This window comes from Perna viridis, chromosome 4 (genome assembly GCF_037379345.1).
Source record: "Perna viridis isolate PV_CMFRI_1.1 ecotype Kerala chromosome 4, ASM3737934v1, whole genome shotgun sequence".
Lineage (NCBI taxonomy): Eukaryota > Metazoa > Mollusca > Bivalvia > Mytilida > Mytilidae > Perna > Perna viridis.
The window spans coordinates 52,494,006-52,518,577 of NC_142448.1; the positions used below are offsets into that span (position 1 = coordinate 52,494,006).

The 24,572-nt window shown below is 33.8% G+C and overlaps 2 protein-coding genes across 2 annotated transcripts in view; one reads left to right on the forward strand and one right to left on the reverse strand.

The window, feature by feature from the left end:
- LOC148620510 (uncharacterized) overlaps positions 1–8,924 on the forward strand; it is a 46,003-nt gene extending 37,079 nt beyond the window's left edge. Inside the window, exons 9-10 of the mRNA XM_088581422.1 lie at positions 68–205; positions 979–8,924. Of these exons, the coding sequence (XP_088437548.1) occupies positions 68–205; positions 979–4,389 (3,549 nt within the window). The 3' untranslated portion in view covers positions 4,390–8,924. The remainder of the gene's footprint in view (positions 1–67; positions 206–978) is intronic.
- A 3,103-nt stretch (positions 8,925–12,027) lies between these two features.
- LOC148620511 (NADH dehydrogenase [ubiquinone] 1 alpha subcomplex subunit 6-like) lies at positions 12,028–17,017 on the reverse strand. The gene is made up of 3 exons (XM_088581423.1): positions 16,842–17,017; positions 15,170–15,285; positions 12,028–12,212 (listed from the first exon to the last, which is right to left on the reverse strand). Exons 1-3 carry the CDS (start codon positions 16,975–16,977, stop codon positions 12,087–12,089), a joined length of 378 nt encoding a protein of 125 aa, XP_088437549.1. The 5' UTR covers positions 16,978–17,017; the 3' UTR covers positions 12,028–12,086.
- Positions 17,018–24,572: the final 7,555 nt, after the last annotated feature.

Sequence of the window (24,572 nt, forward strand, 5' to 3'; positions counted from 1 at the left end):
GAAATTTACAAAATACATTTTACTATTTATTTAAATACTTTTTTTACTTTGATGTTATGTTTTACAGGTTGCCTTTGAAGATAAAGCGAGGGACTGTAGACTTGGTTTGAAGGAAGGTCGTCCATTCTCTGGAGTCACTTCTTGTGTTGATTTCTGTGCACATGCTCATAAGGATCTTCACAACATGAACAATGGCAGTACTGTGGTAAGGTTTTCAGGGATTCTACCATATAGCAGGAAATTTTCACTATATTCATGAACTTTGGTAATTCATGAAAATAAAAGCTCACAATATTTTAGTAAAGGTATTTTTCATATAATTTCTATTCAAATAAATCTGAAGATGTGAAAAAATAAAGGACACAAACAATTACTAATGCTTTTCATAGAGTAAATTACCTGCAATATGGTATATATATGTATGGTTCCTAACCATTCACTCAAATTTCAATTTTGCCACATCATTTCTTTAGGAGTATGATTTTATTTACTGTAAGAGCATATAATAAAGATGTAGCTTACATTTTGATGATAACATTATCTCTTATCAGTGTTGCGAATACAGAATACCTATCATATGAATATTACTGATATGGGTATGTTGTACTTCTATGTGTTTCAAGGAGTAAACTCTCATTAGCAGCATGAGAACTAAATATTTATCAAGTTCAAGATTCAAAAGTAAATCATATAAAAGAAATATTCAAAACCAACAAATCAAAGACCAATAAGTTCTACTAGAATATTCCAATGGAGCATTATTATTGTAGCTCCATATTTAATACTACTAACAGGACTCATTGTGATATCCAATTTCGATGAATACATTATGATGTATTGTTGGTCTGAGTACTGGGTTGGTGAATACCCTCAGTGACTTTTTGTTCACAAGCAGTGGCATTGACCTATTGGTATTAAAAGTACCAATCAGTGTAAAATTTCTCCAGTGTTAATAAATTAGTATTTATTTTGTTACAGGTTGTAACATTAACCAAACACAGGGGTCTGGATAAAGCTGATGATGAACAGCTGCATGTTCTACCTCTCTATGTCATGGACATGTCAGATGAACATGGAAGTGAAGAGGCTCAGTATGAAAAGATTAAATCTGGTGCATTAGAAGTTCTGAACTATTATCAGATGGAGGCTAGAATACGAGCCACTCCTCTTACCCCATCTCGAAAGAAGAAAAAAGAGGGGAAGAAAGGAAGTCCTGGTCGAAAGAAAGGAAGTACAAATAGTAAAACCAACTCACCTGCCACGCCAAAAAATGGTCACGTTAATACACCTCAGGAATCAAATGTGTCTGCATCAGATCTATACTACCAATCAGAAAATGACAAGTCAAACTCAGGAACTCCCCAAAAACCAAAACGAGGCAGAAAAAGTTCACACTCCAAGAATTTACAGAATGTTTATGAAGAAGCTTTGAATATGTCTTCCAAGTCGGGATACACTGATCTCTATGATTCCTTTTGGAATTATTTTTATCAATGTGGGTCTTTCCCACCTCCAGATTTTGTGGCTTCAATGCAAATGAAGGCAAAGAAACTTGCCAAGAAAGCAAAACTTTCAGATCAAAATCACCAAAGTTCAGAAAAAAGGCAGCCATCATATGACATGAATGGAATATCCCCTCATATTAAACCAACACATCAAGCTTCATCAAGTAAAAGAGATGATCATGAATCACAACATGAAAATAGGCCATCTTCGATACCCAATTCATATCTGGCAGCAGACATCAAAATACATGGTCATGGTCATCAGTTTAATTACCCACAATGCAATTCTCAGAATTCTGCCGAAGACAAAATTCATTATCAGAACCATCAGTCAAATCATCCACAAGAACAAAATCAAAAAAATGCTCAACGCTATTCAGGGCAAATAAACAACACAGAACAAATGTGCAACAGTTTTGCAGGCATTGTGAAGGAAATTCAGAATCCTTTACCAAGTGCTTTTGAACAAAATACCTCAAATCAGCATGGGCAGCATAGCAGTTTTCCAATGGATTTAACCCATAAACAAACTTTAAATATACCTCAGAAGATTGAGAACAAATCAAGCCATGAAGCAATGGCTAGTACATGTTACAGTAATGTTCTGTCTCAAAACCCAGCTTCTACTGAGAATAGTCAGCCTATTCAACAAACACCTACCGGAAGTCAATCACAACAGTCGTCTGCTGAGAACAGTCAGCATATTCAAGAAACACCTACTGGAAATACTTATCAACCACAACAGTCATCTGTGGAGAACAATCAGCCTATTCAACAAACACCTACTGGAAATACTTATCAACTACAACAGTCATCTGTTGAGAACAGTCAGTCTATTCAACAAACACCTACTGGAAATACTTATCAACCACAACAGTCATCTGTGGAGAACAGTCAGCCTATTCAACAAACACCTACTGGAAATACTTATGAACCACAACAATTATCTGTGGAGAATAGTCACCTGTCTCAATACTCTATTGAAGGAAAAAATATTCTACCTCAACAACCAAGTGGTAGCAGACCACAACAAGAAGCTACTTGGAATAATTTTCAACAGTTTTCTAGTGACAACAATTTTCAAGCAAATGGGAATCTAACTCTTCAGTTAGAAGGTAGTAACTTAAGCTCAGCCCAGTCTTCTTTGGAGAATGATTCTCATATGGAACAGGGAAAGTTTTCTAACAGTATTCCACAAAATTATTCCCAAATTTTGAATAACTATCCTTCTCAGCAGAATTACTTTCCTTCACAACATACCACTGAAGGAAGCAACTGTCCTGCTAAAGAGAACATTTACATGCAGATACAGTCTCATGGAAGTGATAGAAGTCAATCACAACAATCGGAGAATAAATTAGTACAGAATTCAACTGTAGAAAATGAAAAGTTACAAGCTGACAATGCTACAATAAGGAATTTAAAAACTGCAGATGCTTTAAATTATCAACATTCAAACAGAGATGTTCATTCTAATCCTGCAGGTCAAATACAAGGAAATCTGCCTGCCCAGTCCTCAAAGAATAAGAATGATGGTCCAAGTCAAAACCCAATGATGGAAAACAATTTTTCACCACAACAGTGGCAACAATTTCCATTCCAAATTCTTCCAATAGGAACTGATTTTCTTCCACATCATAACTTATGTTCAGCTGGATTTCCAATACAGACTATTGCAAACTCCTCTCTACCATCAAATGTAAGTAACTTTCCAACACATTCCAATTCATATGAACACAATATTGATCCACATACAAGAACAGAAGCAGGATTTCAGTCTACTCAAGCAATGAGAAGTGGTCTACATGCTGGATGTGCCTCTAAAGGTTCATCAGGAGAGAATACTGAGTTACAGAATCATCCTGGTAATAAAAATGGAGGACTGACTGGGTCGGAAAGATGCAGTAACCTTTCAAGTGATGTTTCAATGGATCAGTCTAAAGTTGATCCATGTAAGAATGAAACAGGTTCTGTAGCATGTGGTAACAATGGTGGACATTTTCCACAAAATAATCCATTTCTGCTTTCCAATAGTTTTGATCATCAAAAATTTGCTACCTCTGGAAAAAATACTTCACTTCATACCTTCATTGATGATAAAGGAGATAAGCCAAACTCATCGTATGACTCGCCACTTTATTTGTTATCTGAGGCTGTTAGTATGAGAAGTAATGAGTTAGATAATCGTTCAAACTCACAGAATCTACCTCAAAATATGCCTTATCAACACCTCAGCAAACAATCTTTTGATATAGAGAACAAAATGACTATGGATAACCATTATATAAAGAATGATAATTGTATATCAGAACAATTTCCAGGAGCTGTTAACTCCACTGAAGTAAATGAAGATATTGATCAGAATATTTTAAAGTGTGAAATGGAGTACAATGAGAAAGCATTCCGTGATCAGGATGTAGGGGGCGTTGCAATAGCACTTGGTCATGGGTCAGTTCTTTTTGAAGTTGCCAAACATGAGCTTCATGCTACGACTGGACTGAAAAATCCCAATAGATACAATCCAACAAGAATTAGTTTGGTCTTCTATCAGCACAAAAATCTTAACTATGAACATCATGGCATGTACATGTATGAACGGAAATGTGAACGTATGCGCCAGAAAAGATTACAAGAAGTGATGAATGCTAATAATGATAAAGGTGAGAAAATACCAGAGTCTGTAATTGTAGAACAGGAAAAGGCAGGCAAGAAGAAAAAGACAAAGAAAGAGAAGTTTGACATCACAAAGACCAGTGCTGCTCAGTACAAATATATGTGGGATGCTAATACTGTCCGTGCTGATACATTGACAACAGATACCATGGTAACAAGATGGATTGATCCACAGCCAATGATTACTGGACCATACCAACGGTGGATTTAAAATAATGATCTCAGATAATTATAATTCAGGGTTAATTTTTCATCCATATGCATGTTAACATTCATTTGACAATCCAAGAAACTTGCATTAAACCAGTTTATTATTTTTTTTTTACAATTATAGAGTTTTTCCATTGAAGTAAAATCTGGATAGACAGAGAATTGATTTATAATTAAAGAATTGTCAGCAGTTATTTTTATACATTTTGTAAAAATATTTAGTCTCATTTTGGAACTAGAAAAAATTACTATTAATTAGGTCAACTCTATTGAAGTATTTTCCATTCAGATATTATTACACTATTTTTTTTTCAATGCGAAATAAGAAACATGGGTGTAACAACTTTCGTAGGAATTATTTTAGTCAAATTTTTGTAGATAATGCAATCACTGAGTTAGCATATAGGTTTGATATTATAATTCCAATAATAGGAAGAATTATTACAATTATTCCTGAATTACCAGTACTTTATGTGATATTCATCTGTGATTATTCTTCAAGGGCACACTTAAAAGAATGTTTTTTTTCCCCAAACCTGACACTACCACTTAGGTTTGGGAAGGTATGTAGGAAAATATTTATTTCCTTAAGTTCATCTGATTCTGTATATACCATAATCAAAGAAGTGAAATATGTTGCTTTGTACATTTTAAGATCTTGTCAGAGGATGGCAATAAAATTATTTGGGTGGGGTCAATTTGGTGAGGAGAAACAAACTTTATTTTCATTTTGGCCTAAGACTATAATAATGTCCTTACTCTGTTTTCTTACAGTATTTGTGTTCATGAGGTATCAGTGCTATTTGGTTTGTGTTTTTATGATGGAAAAGATGGTAGCTTTCCATCGACAGACAAAATGTAAATAGATATACATCAAGATCATAAATTGATGAACCAATATTGCGATTTTGTAAAGCCATACTTTTGTACTTAGATAAAATAATTAACATCTTAGTCCATCCTATTGTAAAACCGGAAGTCAGAAGATATCTAATTCACAGGTACACTTTCAGATTAGAGCAAAACATTATGGATTTGAAATGTGAAATAAAATATAAGACCATGTGTGGATAGTAATCTCATTTTATAGCACATACAATGATGGTGTTCAGTAGATGAAGTTTTCTTACGACAAAATGACAATAACCTGATGAACTGCCTTTGATAGAGAACTGGATAATAGACAATTTAAACAGGTTATTAGACATGCATATATTTTTAGTTAAAATCTTCTCAATTGTCCAGTTGACAGGCTGTTTAGGTGATTGTCATTTCATCAAAAGAAGACTAACTTTATCTACTGAACATCATCATGGTTTGCACTGTAATTGGTTTCTGTACCCTTAAAATGAAATCATTGCTTGACCACTTGTTCTAGTGAATAAGCATTATCTACCTAGTTTTACAATTTGGGTTCTCACCTGGGTCCCTTTAGGGTAATGTTATCTTGTGGTGTCACACATTTGAATTCTAGGCAAATGCCTGTGCTTTTAGACAAAGGCCTTTCTGGAGTTCTAGTTTTAATATTTCAGTGATTTTCTACATGCATTTGTTTAAAGTTAAATATCTCTAAATACTATGATTGTTCAAAGAGACAAAAAGAAACTGTCTGAAATGACAGATACATTTATCAGTTACATGTCTATTTCTATGACTGATTCATGAACTCTATTGGGTTAGAATGTTTGTACCATGAATACAATAAACATCATTGTAGTTGTTGAGTAATATTGGTCTGTTGAATCATTTTGTTTAATAGGGCTTTTTGTTAGATTCATTTTTGTTGAGTTTCTTTTTGTTTCACGTAGATGAAAAATTTATCATTTTTTATTGATTATTTGCTTGTGTTTTATTTGTTAAAGATTTTGAAATGAATTGAAGAAAATTTATATAATTTACGCACACAGTTTTTTTCAATTACTTTCAGGTTAATGTCATTATTTTGCTTTTAGATATTGTTTAAATATGTTCTAAGACAAAATGTTTACAGGTATAGAATAAAACTAGTAATGTTTTAAGGGTTTTTATCCATCTATATATCATCTCTTATGGTGGAATGATAATGTATAACAAATATTATGTTTAACAAAATTTTAGAGAAAATCTTTTTTTAAGAAGATTTTTTTTCATTTTCATATTCATTGCACTAAATTTTTACCTTCATGATTTTTAAACATCTGTTTTTTTTTTTATAATCTTGTATATTTAATAACCAGTTCTATTTTATTATGTAGATTTTTAGCTCAGGGATTCTTGTACGATTTTAATACTTTTATTTCCTCATTGATATGCTATAAATACTGTGATGTGTGCTCTTAATTTGTAAACATGAATCAAATTGTAAAAATGGAATTGTTGTACATAAATTAATTGTAAATTATAAATTATTTATGAATGCATTTTTAGTGTTTTTTTTAATATCATTGTATGTTGTGTTTGAATGTTACATGAATAATTGTAGTTAATTATATCCTTACTTTTGAATGGACACTTTTTTAATGGTTAATTGGTTTGTGAGAAAATGAGGACACCCCCCCCCCTTTATTTCATTGCTTGTTTCAGACCACAAATCTCAAGTGGAAATATATCTGACATTAGTTATGATGTCATGCATGTAGATTATTTCTGACATTGACATCATGATTAGAGTCCTACATTATGTTACGACTTTTGGTAAATATCAAGACTGATGAGGGCAAGAAATTTCTCTGCAGCATATTGTGTAGGATTACTTGATAATAGTGTTTTCTTAATAATATACATATATATTTTAATTAGGGTAGGTACAGTACTGTTTTTGGTAGGTTTATAAAATTCCATTTCCCCGTTAGTGGAGGGATATTTAATTTCTTATTGTATTCAAATTATGTGTTATAATACCTGTCAGGAATACTGGTGCAGGAAAAGTTAGATGCATGTTAAAATGTTTCCAATATGCAGTATTGAAGCTATGTTTTTTGTGCACTCCACTCCACCATAAGAAGGTTTATTTAGATCTTGTTCACCAGAACAGTAGTGTAGCTTCGTTGATTCTGTTTTCTTTTTAATACCAAGTGAGACCCCAAGTCTAAATTTTGACAAACCAATTAATCTTCACTAAATTAACTCTTGAAAGTCAAGATGTCAGAAGCAACAATAGTGCTCTTTAATTTTATCATCTATTTATATGCTATATGAATATGTATATTTTGATTAAGTTATAAACAGACTCTGCTTTTAAGTGACAAGTCCATCTTTGTTGTATGTTGTTTGTTAACGAGTTTTTATCAAAGCACTGCTAGATGATACTGTTTATTTAGAGGCATAGTAAATATACTAATTATTTTCAATGAAAATTTGGGCAGTAGGAATCTTATCATAATGTTATAAAAGTTTCAAGAGTTTTTAGTGATTTTCAATTTTCAAGTTTCTTCAAATATTTAAACCATATTTAGGTTTATACTATAAAAGGAATTATCTGTAACATTAAGTTATTTTGGTCTCCTTGAAAATAATAGGGAGTAATGTTTCTTAACATGTGTTATTTTTATAAACCTGAATTTGAATTGTATGTTAAAGTTCATCAAAACGGAATGGGAGAAGACCACTTACATATTTATAACTTGTTTCAGATCCATTTTGTTAATTTACAAATAAAACATGTTTCAACTAACAGAATGTTTATTCAAATCTAGTCAGATAATATGTATAAAGGACCTCATTTTTTCTGTTAGAATTAAAATGTTTTCTTTGAAAAGCTGTTCACCTAAGTATTGTTCAGGGGATATTTTATTGTGGAAAGGTCACATTTCTTTTATATGTTTTATACATGCTTCAGGGTATTTAATTTCACAAAAAGCTTCATATTATTCTGGCAAGTGGAGTTTCTCTGCTAAAGGGGGATTACTCTATTTTTTTACGTTCTGGGAGTTAAATATCTATATTAGAAAGTTTAATAGCAAAAATTAATGTCTGTTTCAAAATGCCTAAAGTAAACTTGCAACAAAATAATGTGTGACTTTTTTTTTTTTTTTTTAATTGATCACTTCAGTGAAAATTTACGTAATTGTTAGGTGGACAGCTAGTTAATACTGTGTTAAAAAGTTTTTACAAAACAACCTACAAGTTAAATGTAAACTCATTGTAACAACATTTAAGTGTGTATTGTTGATTTTTTTTAGGGTTGAAGGCAATTTACATTCTATTTATTGCATTGAAAAACTTCATGAAATTCTGAAGTATAATTTTTATATAAAGTAGTATTCATTACAGTAGTAAAATTGTTTCAGAGCATCATTATACACACACTAACAAACTTGTATTTTATAATTTACCGGTAAACTTTGAATGTATGCATGTTGTATGCTAGAGAAACTCTGGTCAGCTATTTTTGTAATATGAGAATTTTTCCCTGTGTGAAAAAAAAACATCCAAATTTATATATATGTATTAGATATTATAAGTATTTTTAAATGTGATTTTGGAAGAAATTGCACCAAATTTAACAGATTTGGATTGCCCATTTACAACAAGAATAAAAGAAATATTAGATGGAAATTGTTGTTGTTTTTAGTGTGGCAATGTGGAGGATCTGAATTCACTTTTTTCATTCAGCAACAGAGGTGTTTACTGTTAGAAATTCCCCGTTGTTACTACGAATTTGACTGCAAATTAATTATCATTATGCGGATTTTTTGCAGTAAGAAAAATGGGAACTAAATGAGCCGATAAAAAAAAAAGAATCATAACAGTAAATCTTGATTTTAAAAAGCAGGTGACAGGTTTGTCATTGAAGACAAAATTTGTTGAAAATTCTTCTAAAATGAAGATTGGATTCATATTTGATTATGTAAATTTCTTGAAGTTGTTTCTTTATCTCTCTTTAAGTTGGGATACTGATACATCAGCAAAAAGAAATGTTCACAGGGTCAGGGGTTGCGCTTGGGCATCGCCAATGTCGCAATTGGCGATTTTTTATTTGATCTGGCGACAAAAATAACCAGTTGGCGATTTTCTTGGCGCCTAACTTTTGTATATTAAAACTGACAGGAAGTTCATAAGCAAGGGATATTTACGGTAATTAGACCAGACGACCGTGAGTGACAATATCATCATGGGAGGTGTCAATCAAATGTAAATATATTATTGAGCCAATCAAAACTCTCATCATCTGGTCAAAGGTAACACAATAATGGCCATGTGCACGTGGCTACATACAAGCTTCACAGCCCTGTTTAACCATGTGATACATTCAGAAAAAGACTTACCTAATGACAGAATAAATTATATCCATTTCACAATGATTATCCCATCAGAAAATGTCTAAACACTTAGAAATGAAAGAATATGGATGACATTAGGTCACACTTTGGCCATGTGACTTTTTGGCGGGAAAATCGGTAAACAAATAGAACGGGGATTCCCAAAATCTAATTAAGCAGATACCAAGATAATTAAAAAGGGACACAATTAATGGTCCATGGTACAAAATGTAGTTTGCTAGAAATTTTATCACTTAAAAAAAAAGAATCAAGTTTGTTAAATTTTAAAAAAAATCAAATTATAATGTAAGATAAATTAGACCATAAAGAACAATGGTGAACATGCTTTAAAATCAGGGACTATGTGAGAATAGTAATATAAAGTCCTTGATAGAAATAAAATACCAGTTTCTGGAATAGTACTTTATTATTTTATGGAAGTGACAGACTAGAGCGAAAAACCTGCTTCATACATGCCATCTATCAATTCCTACAAACGAGAGATTATGGTAAGTTTGCAACTCTGGGGAGGTTGAAGATGAATTCCATTTTTTGCTAAAATGTGAAAAATACTCCAGAGTTAGAAGTCAATATATATATCCAAATTATCAAATATCCTCGAAAAAGATATTGATTCAATTAATTACTACACACTGAAACAATGTATACTCAGTGATTCGTATACTGTACTAAAGATTATCACTAATTTTTTAGATACTATTTTTTCTATCAGAAAAAATTATTTCATAACAAATATCTCTTCATAACATTTGATTAATATTCTATTTACATGTATACTGCTACTATATATGTTACACTTTTATGTGGGCCTTTGCCAATTATTGTAATTGTGTTTGTGCCAATAAAGAATATGTGATATGTGATGATGCATCAAGAGTGAATCTTGTGTACATGTATGTCATGAATGGAGAGGTTACTTTGATGAATTGACAAAAATAATTCATCAGTTGACTTGATACTGTCATATTTTTTAAAAAAAAGTATAAATTTTTTTGGCCCCCGCTGGCTCTAATTTCTGGAAATTGGCGACATAAAATGTCAGCTGGCGATTTTTCTGGCGACAGAATTTTGAAAGCCAGAGCAGCCCCTGCAGGGTACAGCTTGATATGACCATGAAGGTAAAACCCAGAACAGTATAGGCAAATACAGACACATTTAAGCTGGCTACAGCTCAAGTTATATTGTGATTATATGTTTAGCACAGCATCTGATTGGAATAAAGGTGGTCAAGGTACTACAAAATTATTATTTTCATCAGTTCTTTACAAACATCCATTAATTATTAAAAGCCTAAAATGAATGAAAACCAAACAGCTTAAATGTCAAGTCTTTTTGGTTAATACCATACTGAATGTGGATGGATGTTCTACAAACCTGTTCTAATCATAAGAGTAGAAGAACAAGTGTTGGTATGAATAGTTTGTAGACAGGTTAGTCACTTAACCAACCATAACAAAAGGCTTATAAATGTAGTTGAAATACCAACAATTAAACATTTTTAAAATCAGAAGAAAATATCTTAAGAAAATAACTGAATAAAGAGAAGAAAATCTGATCTGTTCCATTAATTTTATTCACATGTAAATGGTTAACTGGAAGACAAATTCTGCTCCATAGATTGTAATTTTACATCTAATGATTGATTGGTTGCAGTTTTTCTATTTTAATGGCAGATATTTCATGCACTTTTGATCTATCATGCTTTGTACAAGTTAGCCACAGTGAGCCAGACTTGCCTACAGGTACGCACATCATTTTACTGAGACACCTACACAACCAGTTGCCACTATGTGCTTCACTTGGAGGAGGTGGAGCAGTGACTACAAATAATTAAAGTTTAGGGTATGATTGAGCAGGGGATCCAACTCCAGCGTTCTCCCACACTGAAAGGAGTATCTACTGCAGAGGTAAAATCCAGAACAGCTTGGTCAAGTACAGACGCATCATTAAAGCTTGATACAATTCTGACCAGATTGCTCAAGTCCGACATTATCAGAAGCAAAGTGACCCTTTTCAGCCCCCAATTCCTAAAAAGTTAAAGTGACTACACCCCCAAAACAAAGTCCCTGCCTTCCTCCCATGGTATGACACCATGTGGTATAATTTCTGAGAGATCTATTCACTAAAATGCTCAAGTCAATGTCAGGACATCAGGAAGCTCTACTTCTTAAATAGTTTAAGTGAATCCTAAAACTCAATCACAGCCTTCCTTTGTGTGATTCAATTTTATATAGATCTACATACTTATACTCTAAGTTATTTTCTGGACACAAACAACAGCACCACACCATAACACGTACATGTATACAGCTGACATTTTTTGTGGTTGTATATAATGGTGAATGCAGTCTATCATTAATGGTATTAACAGAAAAAAGTAACATTTAATGCATTTAATTTAAACAAATATGAATCCAGCACTAATTTATCTGTTGTACTATTGTCCCTCATAGAATTTAGAGAGAAAGTCACTAGGTTTAGGATTATAAGTATCCTTAAAGTACATCATTACATGATTTTTCTGTTTCCAAATGTTGCTAACTTCACGTAGTTCCATTTGGCCCTGAAATGGACAAATATCAATTATTTGTTTTATGAAACAGACTATAAATACTTTCATACTCCACTAATATATCCCCCCATTTCATAATTTTAGTTCTGTCTGTCGGTTCTTCTGTAAATTACAAATTGAGTTCTTTTTATTCTTAAAAAATCTTATTTCAGAATCTTTGAAATTTTCTTTAAAATTTGTTCACGACATTTTCTCGAATTTTATCAAAACTTAATTGCACACCCTCATATGGCATTTATTTTAAATGTAAAAAAAATCAATACAGCTCTTTGTATAGTTTTGAGCTCAGAATAATTGTTGATGAACTGATCAAGTTTAGACATTTATATCAGTGATTCTGGGTCCTAATGAATGAAAATTGAACTACTGAAGTGGGATTAACACTTCTACAGAGTGTAATATTACATCTTGAATTGCTCAATTGGTTATTAATTGTTTGTTGTTTGATTTTTGACTGTCTCCTATTCTTACATCTACAGTAACTTTAAAATACAAACAAGAACCATACATGTCTAGACTAGTATCACATCTTCAACAAACAACAAAGCAAGTTAAAAAGCTATGGTTAGAATTACAAATTTCCTAAAGTAATGCACAAATAATGGTGCACACATAAAAGGTGAAAATTTTACACAAGTTTAAATACTAAGCAAAGTTAGAATGATATATGTTTCGTTAACATTACATTAACTAGGTATGGTCAACAAAATGGCTCAGTGCAATATGCTTAAAATGTAGGAAAATATAATCAAATTTCCTCAAAATGAATGTACCAAATCTTCAATATGTATATAAACACAGTGCAAAGTTTAAATAATATTCGAGTTAAAGATTATGCAAAGTAGGTAACCCTAAGCATAGCATGATAGACGAATGGACAGACAGATGGAGCTTGTGGCCAATAGACAAGCTTTCATCATTTGTGAAGAAGGTAAAAGTTACAGAACAAGCATGAATTATTTTTTGTTGCCTTCACAATATTAATCTTATATGCAGAGATGAAAGTGACTTCTGTTGAAAAAAATCTAAAGATCTGACTGGGGGTTTGCGGGCTGCCTCAAGCCCCCAAGCAGGGTCCAAGTGCGCAGACCTGGTGGGGCCCAGGAAACAAAGCCCCGTGAAATCCAGAGATTTCAGGTTTTTTAACCATTTTTAACATGACCTGAGTATGGTTTACACTTACAGTATAGGATAGTTCTTGGTGATGTCAATTTTGAGTTGGTTGGCAAAAAATCCATTGAGTGGCATAAGGCATCAACCTTAAATCATCATTTTTTTTTCTTTTTCTTTCAACTTTTCCATTTTTTAAGAAAATTGAAAAATTCTTTTGGTTCCCTACACTGCCAATAAAGCTCTTTTTATCCATGAAATTTTAAATAAATATTCAGTAATTGGACTAAAAGTGTTATAAATTCCAATATACAAAATATGAATTATTTTATCTAAATGAAATATTTTACAGAACCAAAATTGGATATAAAATAACAGTTATAATGCTTTGAAAATTGGGATTCTAATCATGAAATTGTCAATTGTTTATTTGCCAACTAATTTGGCACTTAATGATAGGCAAATTAGTGAATATGACATCACTAATGAGATTGGCGAACTCTCCTTTTTTGTATTTATATGAGAAAATGCAAACTACTGATTTATTTAATATTGACACACTTTATAAATTTCAAATCAAGAAACTTGGAGAAACAAGACAAAAATCAATCTCCTTTCTTGAAGTTCGTCCTTTTTCTCTAATTTTTCAATGTTCGTTCCTTTCAGAAAGGTCGTTGACCCCCACCAGATACAAAATCAACTGGTTCCTTTTTATGAATAAGGTAGTACAATACAGTTAGGTAATTTCTGAATATTTGGTCTCATTTTGTTGAAATAAAGCTGTTTGAGGCAGTCCGCACCAAAATTTCTAGTGTTTTGTCATAAAAAAGTGCAATCCTTGGTGTGTGAAGGTTCAAGTCATTTATTAGTAATTTAGTGATTATTGTTATAAAATCCAGTAGCCATGGTAACATACTGAAAAAAATATTACTGAGTTTTAGTACAAATCAGGGGTGCCTTTCCAAAAATAACAGTCAATTACTATGTTATATAAAATAACAGGCACTTAGACACTCCCACAGGATGAAAGCATGCATGGAGTAGTTGGAAAAAGGGTAAAAATAATAAGACCCTTTTCGATTCATTCTCTCCCAATTTTAGTTCCTAAAATTCGTGCGAAATCAGGTATTTTGAAAATCAGCCATCTGATGCTGAGGAAAGAACCTAATACAGCAGGGGACTGAAACGTTCCGGATACCATTCTTCCTTTAAATTACACCTGTTTACCTTTACATATATTACATCTGTTTATGTATAAATGCTTAACTACATTTAAACAATAAATCCAACAAATTTTAACTTTTAATTTTAAATTTTACAAAATTTGACTGGGGTAACTTGGTGTGCGAAACAGTGCATCTTAATTTAACTGTATAGTGCACCCTAATGTTTTCGCCACCGAGATAGCAACTTCTGTTTTTAAACCAGTCGGGACTGGTTCACAATTCAGTCGTTACCAGAATCCGATAAGGGTATCAATTACAGAACCAGTTAACAAAGTTTACAAAAGCCATAAGGAATGTTCAAATAAAATATGCCAAGAATCATCCAGAAAATGGGTCGATTTTACTGACATAAGTTTCTGGATGATTTTTATTTAATCAGAAAGACAACCAAGCGTTATGAATGGGCTAACTGGGAAAAAATGGTCCAAATCAGACCTCACCCCCACCTAAACTTTTCTCAACAAATTTACACTGATCTCAAAAATGACCAAAATCACCAAAAAAAAAAGGGAAAATCCGTGGAAAACTTTCATCTCTGTATATGGCTTTGGCTTAAGTTTCATTCCGAGTTTTTTTTTTTCACCCATGAGGGCAAATATACAAAACTCTTACCTTAATTACTAATATATCAATAGCCCTAAGATCTGTGACATCCTTATGTTTCAAAAACTCTTCTTTCAGTTTATCTCTACAGTCTCTTTCTGTTAAGGTAAGGTCATATTCTCTTACTGAAAAAAGACATGCATATAGATGTAAGTATATACATGTATTGCTATGACGTCATGAAATTTTACTTTGCACATGATCACCATCAGTCAAAGTTGCTGATAACCAGGGTTAAATTCAGCTTTTTTAACAAACTTGAGGCATATGTGGACACAATATTAGTTTTTGACATATTAAACATAGGGGCATACAGTTCACTATGAACACAACAACTCATTTGGACACAATATTGCACAATATTCTGAAATTCAATTGAAGTATTACGGTAAAATTATACTGTCAAGAAATCGGAAAAAAATACAAGTCTCTGGTCCCTTTGTGGCCCCTTATTCTTGTATTTGCATTTTTAATGAGAAATTACAAATTTTGATTTTTTTTAGAAAATAGGGACTGGGTTGGTCAGGAAACTACATACAAACATCAAAGAAAAACGGACTGGGTCGGTCGGGAAACCATATACAAACATCAAGGAAAAAACAAACATATTTTTTTATGGCCTTACCTGGATTACCCCACCCTATTCAAAAACAGCCGAGAAAACAACTAATGTGCACGTGTATCATTCTAAGTCACCCTACTTGTTAATTCTATTTCGGTCTTGTTAAGTTTTGTGGAATTATTTACAATTATTGTGAATATTAAAATAGAGGGCCACTGTTTTGTTTTGTCCAGAAAATAAGGAATGCTGATCCTTCTAATTTTTTTTAAAAAGTAGCCTGTAATTACATATAGGTAGTATTTCAAGAAGTACAAACTCCAATTTTTCATTTATTGACATTTCTAAGCAACTTAAAGTTGTTGTTTTTATTGCTAAGAGGAAGTTAGGAAGTTTAAGGGATAAATGAAGTAGTCAAAAAGTTTGAAGTAAATTTTTGTTCATATTAAAAACTTAAATTGTTTCAGAGACAAATGATATACAGAGATAAGAAACTTGTTAATTAGCTACTTCATTGATAAATTATCACACCACAGAGAACAAGATTCCCTGACCTTTCCACTGATTTATTGATCTTTTTTTCCCCTTTAGATGAAATGATCTGAAATAAATGTACCAGACACCCAGATGGCACAAAAATGTGAAACAAGATGTTTTATTATATTGTGAAACAAAAAAGTTGAGTTTAGTTAAAGTGAAAATTATGAATTATTTTCATTTTTGTAAAAATACTTCTTTTAATTATTCTAAAATTATCTTTTAAATTTGTTTATAAAATCCACATCAAAAGATCAATTTTTGATTAGTTTTCAATTTTGAAATAAGACTTGTATTTATGAAATGTCTATACCATCAGTGCATAACTTTCACTCAAAACATGCACTGAGTCTGTGACACACAGCCCCCGCCCGGCACTGAACTATCTTTATGCATGTGTCTGCATATAAATCTAAAAGTCACGAGAGTTGCTAATGACCAAGTACACTCCTATAATGCAAGAGGTTGTCATTCTCCACAGATGGTACTAAGCCTAAGAAATTATAGCCAATAAATATAGCTTGCCACAAGACCTGATACTGATATTAGTTGACCGAGTGCAACGTTTTATCATAGTATTTTCACCTGTGTAAGGAATCTGTCGCAACCATGCTCTGTACAGGTTCAAAACACGTTGTCTTGCTTCTGCTTTATCGATCGATAAAACAGGTTTTGCCCTTTTAACGCCCTGTTTTACGGTTTGGGCAACCTTGGATGCCATGACCTCCGTTTGTTTTCCCACAAAGAGTTGTCTACCCGTGAATTTCTAAAGGAAGAAGTCGTACTTGGAAATGTTTCCGGAATTTCTGATTCCGCAAGTAACTAAAAAGTTTTGACCCTGGGGTTTGGGTGGTGTTAGGATTTGAATTCAGTGGGTGTGCAAATCACCGTACTACTAAGGGTTTTTTTAACGTCCTTCACTACTCATACGAGTATGGGTATAGTATAGTTTATTGTGCTTTTATATCGATGATTTTTCAGGGGAGGATCAAGAATTCTCAGCGGGTTAATGGGGAGCGTTAATACTACTGAGAATTGAATGCCGAGCGAAGCGAGTCAAAAACAAGTACTATCTTTTAAAAAAAAGATAGCCGACGCAGTAAAATTTGTTCTTTTTACTTACAATTTTCTACACTTCATTCAGAAAATAACACATGGCACGAAATTTCAATTTTCGATGCATTTTTTTTTCGAACGCCACTAAGTTATCAGTATTTGGCCATTTTTGAAGCAGAATTGCGATCAGGTGACTTGGATTTCCATGGAAGAGCGTTTTTAAGGTCAAAGAGTAAAAAGCGAAACTATACCGACTGTGTCGGAAAAATGGAGGTAAAAGTAGAGTAAAATTAAAATTTCATGCAAGGAAAAAAACCATATTTCTCCCAATTTTAGGGGCGCACGTAGCGCCTAACTTTCACTGATTTCTGTTGCGTTATACATTTGTTGCACATGCCAAATCAAAATTAAGTTTTCTTGTATCTTATATAGTATCAGTCTTAAGTGAAAACTATCGTATGGAAAGAGAGGAATACTGGATACGCAGATTAGATAATGCAATACCTTACGGGTGCAAAGACGAAATGGCAGAACGTAAACACAAAACGACATAAAGTAAAGATGTTCCTACATAAGGTAAATACAAAATGACCACATGTAATTATAAAACCACAGCAAGTAATATAAAATTAACAACACGTAAACAAATGTGTATCTCATCAGACAGTTTAGGCGTTCCATAACAAAAGGCTGAGAAACCTTTCACACCAATATAACAATGTCATAAATGTGATGAATATATTTGACAAATATCAAAGTAGGATAAGGAGTCGTGGCAATCACCACTAAAAGTCACATAATATGCGTGATGTCTTCATAGATTGTCTTCTTCATTTCATAAAAAAACCTCTTTGACTTATCACATTCAAACTAAACTCTATGCTATACCTCTCACTCAACTACATGCACTCCCTATACAAAACAAGTCTTGACACTCCTGTTTCTGAACCTACCTCATCATTATACAGACTCATTTTGGATATTGGTTGCCAAAGACTTTTTAAACCAGTTTGTGTAAAGGGTCAAGATGAAGAAAAAACGATTATTTCTTCCACTACCGTTTGTCAACGAAGGTATATAGATGCAATTTGGCTAATCTCCTCCATCACAATTTTTAAAACGTAACCAACAAAATTCCCCCATATTTCAAGGACAAATCGATACCGGTCATTTCATATTCCTATACTTCATTTATTGCATCCAAAAATTAATTTTTAATGATAAAATGCTATTGCAGAAACTCGAGATTGAGGATTTAAAAGTTAAACCACCTGACTGTACTTGCAAAAACTCTCCATTCAAATATGGTCCTTCCGGTCACGTCATTGTGGGAGATTTAAGCATAATCGAAAACGAATCTCTACGTAAGGTCCTTTCTAAATGTCCCAAGTACCGTGAATCACGCTCTATAAATTGGAATTACAACTTTAAAGTTCTTATGGAGGACTACACAAGAAAATGGATAAAACCAGGCGCGCAGCTGCCGTTAGGCAAAAAAGCTTTTGTCTGCACTTAATTTTGCCAATTTTTTTAAATTTTTTTTTGGAGATAAAATACATCCAGGAGAGGCAAAAATGATGCTCTAAAACGCTATCTCTGCGGAGCTTCGGGGGGTGGCTTCGCCCCCTGGACCCCCTGCCGTAAGTTTGCCTACACTTTAATTTGGCCTCAGCTACGCGCCTGAAAACGAGAACAAGAAGACATTGATTCTCTGTCAGAGTGGGTATAAAGGCCGTGAGGTCTAATTTTGAAACGAATGAAAGTTTTAAGTAGATCAATGAGTGTCAATGTTACATCAATTTTCAAAGACCCTGATGTAGCAAAAACATTGTCTACTATATGTGACAAATATGTTGTCGTACCAGCAGACAAAGCCCAAAACAGCATTGATTTTGTCTGCAAAACGTATTACAGCCAATGTTTATTATCAGAGGTAGATGTAGAAAATAATAGTAGTGGTAAGACCTATACTGCAACTACACTCTCCAAAGAAGAGATAGTGGATAACCATAAATCTGTGCTATCCTCTTTTGGTCTCTCTGCCAAAGACGATGATTGTGATTTATCGTCTATATACTGGATTCCTAAAATCCACAAGAATGCGCACAAACAACTTTATATAGCTGTATCTGCAAAATGTACCACCAAACCTCTTTCAAAACTTCTAAATTCTATACTCATAGTGTTAAAGAGGGTCTCCAGTCTTACCGCAACACTTGTTAACTATTCCCGTAGTAGTATTTATTCACTTGTGGATCCTGAAAAATTCGAAAGATCTTTTGGAGACCCTCAATTCAAGATTATTATCAGAATATAGTAGCATTAAAACCTATGATTTTTCAACACTGTATACCGGGTACCTTTATTCCCCGTAATCAGTTAAAATCCCGACTCAAAAATATTATATGTCGTTGTTTTCCAACAAAAAGATGGTACACCTAGATACAAATATATAGTTCTTGGTAGAGATTTTTTCATACTTTGTAAAAATACTTCCAGATCATCTTCCAATTATACAGAAGATGTTTTCAAAATGCTGGAATTTTTTATAGACAACATAGTTGTCCAGTGCATGTGGTGGCGCGTTTCTCAACAAACGGTCGGCATTCCTATGGGAACAAATTGTGCTCCTCTACTTGCTGACCTATTCCTTCACTCTTATGAGGCTGACTTTATAACTGATCTGATCTGAAAGAAAGAGCATCGTTTAGCTAGATCCTTTAATCTCAGTTTCCGTTTCTCAGTTTGATGTGATATCGTTAAACAATCCTAGCTCCGGGGATTTGATACATCGCATCTACCCCCAAAGAGATAAAGGATACTGTGAAGTCAGTTTCATATCTTGACCTACACTTAGAGATTGATGGAGATCAAAATTTACGACAAACGTGATGACTTTTCATTCAGAATTGTCAACTTTCCTTTCATCTGTGCGAAAGAGTAATCAAGGGAACCAAGGTTATAGCGGTAATCAAAAGAATGTAATCCAGGGACAAAGACCAGACATGGAAAACAGACATACATAACGAAGAACATAAAGTAACTAAAATCATACATACAAACTAACAAAAGCAAATGAGCAACTCGGACTCCACTAAAAACTGGGAGCATGGACCAGGTGCACCGGTAGGGTAAGCGTCCTCTGCTTTTCTAGAAACACCTGCCGAGTTGCTCATAAAAAGTCAAGTCCGGGGTAGACAAACGAGGAAAGGAAAACTATGACCCGTTGAATAAATCAGTTCTCATGGTGCATATGGATACACCATAACGATCCACGATCCACGAGTTCATGATAACGACCATAAAACTTCTGTAGTGATGACTTCAATCTTGTAGCAACATAACCCTGCTCCAGAAGCCTATTTGTTAGAGTTCTAGTGCGATACAAAAAGTCTGCGTAGTTTCGGCAAGCTCTGGCATAACGTATGAGTTGTGATATGAGCACTCCATACGCAGGAGCCGAAGGGATGTTGCCACAGATGAAAGGAAAGTTGACAATTCTGAATGAAAAGTCATCACGTTTGTCGTAAAGTGTGGTCAATAGTTTTCCTTTACCATCGATTTCTAAGTGTAGGTCAAGATATGAGGCTGACTTCACAGTGTCTGTAGTATCCTTTATCTCAAGTTCTTTTGGGTAGATGCGATGTATCAAATCCCCGAAATTAGGATTGTTTAAAGATAATACGTCATTTATATAGCGGAAACTGAGATTAAAATATCTAGCTGAACGATATTCTTTCTTTCGGATCAGATCAGCTATAAAGTCAGCCTCAAAAGAGTGAAGGAATAGGTCAGCAAGTAAAGGAGCACAATTTGTTCCCATTGGAATGCCGATCGTTTGTTGAAAGACACGTCCACCACACTGAACGGAAAAATTCTTTCAGCACCTGCGTATGGAGTTTTCATGTCACAACTCATACATTATGCCAGATCTTTCCGTAAATACGCAGACTTTTTGTATCGCGCTAGACTTCTTACAATTAGGCTTCTTGAACAGGGTTATGTTGCTACAAGATTGAAGTCATCACTACAGAAGTTTTATGGTCATCATCATGAACTCGTGGATCGTTAGTGTATCCATCTGCACCATGAAAACTGAATTGTTCAACGTGTCATAGTTTTTCTTTCCTCTTTCCTCTACCTCGGACTTGACTTTTTATGAGCAACTCGGTGGGTGTTTCTAGAAAAGCAGAGGACGCTTACTCTACCGTTGAACCTGGCCCATGCTCCCAGTTTTTAGTGGAGTCCGAGTTGCTCATTTACTTTTGTTTATTTGTATGTATTATTTTAGTTACTTTATGTTAGATTACACTCTATTGATTTCCGCTATTACTCTTTTTGTTTCGTTACCCATGGCAGACTGCCATGTGTAATACATTCATAACTAAATCTCTTAAAGCTAAGGAAAGAGTAACCAAGGGAACCAAGGTTATAGCGGTAATCAAAAGAATGTAATCCAGGGACAAAGACCAGACATGGAAAACAGACATACACAACGAAGAACATAAAGTAACTAAAATCATACATACAAACTAACAAAAGCAAATGAGCAACTCGGACTCCACTAAAAACTGGGAGCATGGACCAGGTGCACCGGTAGGGTAAGCGTCCTCTGCTTTTCTAGAAACACCTGCCGAGTTGCTCATAAAAAGTCAAGTCCGGGGTGTCAGACAAACGAGGAAAGGAAAACTATGACCCGTTGAATAAATCAGTTTTCATGGTGCATATGGACACACCATAACGATCCACGAGTTCATGATGACGACCATAAAACTTCTGTAGTGATGACATCAATCTTGTAGCAACATAACCCTGTTTCGGAAGCCTATTTGTTAGAGTTCTAGCGCGATACAAAAAGTCTGCGTAATTTAGGCAAGCTCTGGCATAACGTATGAGTTGTGATATGGACACTCCATACGCAGGTGCTGAAGGGATGTTGCCACAGATGAAAGGAAAGTTGACAATTTTGAATGAAAAGTCATCACGTTTGTCGTAAAGTGTGGTCAATAGTTTTCCTTTACCATCGATTTCTAAGTGTAGGTCAAGATATGAGGCTGACTTTACAGTGTCTGTAATATCCTTTATCTCAAGTTCTTTTGGGTAGATGCAATGTATCAAATCCCCGAAATTAGGATTGTGTAAAGATAATACGTCATCTTTACAGCGGAAACTGAGATTAAAGCTAAACGATATTCTTTCTTTCGGATCAGATCAGCTATAAAGTCAGTCAAACATACATTACTCTATATAGTATTTATATAGCATTACAGTTAAGCATATTTGAATTCGTAGCAACAGCTAGAAGCAGCATAGGGATAACATTTATTATAGAAACGATGATGATTGATGATAGGTAACTTAGGTCAGTAACTATGTAATACTAATAATATAATATCAAGTACCTGCCTAGGTTGTTGTTAAGAAATTGCTAGAAGCGTCTAGGGTCTGACTATCTTCATCGCTTATTTTTGTATAGTCTGTTTATTATCAGAGGTAGATGTAGAAAATAATAGTAGTGGTAAGACCTATACTGCAACTACACTCTCCAAAGAAGAGATAGTGGATAACCATAAATCTGTGCTATCCTCTTTTGGTCTCTCTGCCAAAGACGATGATTGTGATTTATCGTCTATATACTGGATTCCTAAAATCCACAAGAATGCGCACAAACAACTTTATATAGCTGTATCTGCAAAATGTACCACCAAACCTCTTTCAAAACTTCTAAATTCTATACTCATAGTGTCAAAGAGGGTCTCCAGTCTTACCGCAACACTTGTTAACTATTCCCGTAGTAGTATTTATTCACTTGTGGATCCTGAAAAATTCGAAAGATCTTTTGGAGACCCTCAATTCAAGATTATTATCAGAATATAGTAGCATTAAAACCTATGATTTTTCAACACTGTATACCGGGTACCTTTATTCCCCGTAATCAGTTAAAATCCCGACTCAAAAATATTATACGTCGTTGTTTTTCAACAAAAAGATGGTACACCTAGATACAAATACATAGTTCTTGGTAGAGATTTTTTCATACTTTGTAAAAATACTTCCAGATCATCTTCCAATTATACAGAAGATGTTTTCAAAATGCTTGAATTTTTTATAGACAACATAGTTGTCCAGTGCATGTGGTGGCGCGTTTCTCAACAAACGGTCGGCATTCCTATGGGAACAAATTGTGCTCCTCTACTTGCTGACCTATTCCTTCACTCTTATGAGGCTGACTTTATAACTGATCTGATCTGAAAGAAAGAGCATCGTTTAGCTAGATCCTTTAATCTCAGTTTCCGTTTCTCAGTTTGATGTGATATCGTTAAACAATCCTAGCTCCGGGGATTTGATACATCGCATCTACCCCCAAAGAGATAAAGGATACTGTGAAGTCAGTCTCATATCTTGACCTACACTTAGAGATTGATGGAGATCAAAATTTACGACAAACGTGATGATCCACGAGTTCATGATGACGACCATAAAACTTCTGTAGTGATGACATCAATCTTGTAGCAACATAACCCTGTTTCGGAAGCCTATTTGTTAGAGTTCTAGCGCGATACAAAAAGTCTGCGTAATTTAGGCAAGCTCTGGCATAACGTATGAGTTGTGATATGGACACTCCATACGCAGGTGCTGAAGGGATGTTGCCACAGATGAAAGGAAAGTTGACAATTTTGAATGAAAAGTCATCACGTTTGTCGTAAAGTGTGGTCAATAGTTTTCCTTTACCATCGATTTCTAAGTGTAGGTCAAGATATGAGGCTGACTTTACAGTGTCTGTAATATCCTTTATCTCAAGTTCTTTTGGGTAGATGCAATGTATCAAATCCCCGAAATTAGGATTGTGTAAAAATAATACGTCATCTTTACAGCGGAAACTGAGATTAAAGCTAAACGATATTCTTTCTTTCGGATCAGATCAGCTATAAAGTCAGTCAAACATACATTACTCTATATAGTATTTATATAGCATTACAGTTAAGCATATTTGAATTCGTAGCAACAGCTAGAAGCAGCATAGGGATAACATTTATTATAGAAACGATGATGATTGATGATAGGTAACTTAGGTCAGTAACTATGTAATACTAATAATATAATATCAAGTACCTGCCTAGGTTGTTGTTAAGAAATTGCTAGAAGCGTCTAGGGTCTGACTATCTTCATCGCTTATTTTTGTGTAGTCAAGAATAAAAATCGCAGGGTACAAACCCGAAATTGACAGCTCGATTTTCAGCTTGACCAAATAATCACTCC

Coding starts and splice junctions, on each gene's coding strand:
- LOC148620511 (XM_088581423.1), bottom strand. CDS start 16,977: ATGGCATCCAAGGTTGCCCAAACCGTAAAACAGGGCGTTAAAAGGGCA. Junction 15,286..16,841: donor GCGACAGATTCCTTACACAG/GTGAAAATACTA, acceptor GTCTTTTTTCAG/TAAGAGAATATGACCTTACC. Junction 12,213..15,169: donor TTGATATATTAGTAATTAAG/GTAAGAGTTTTG, acceptor TGTCCATTTCAG/GGCCAAATGGAACTACGTGA.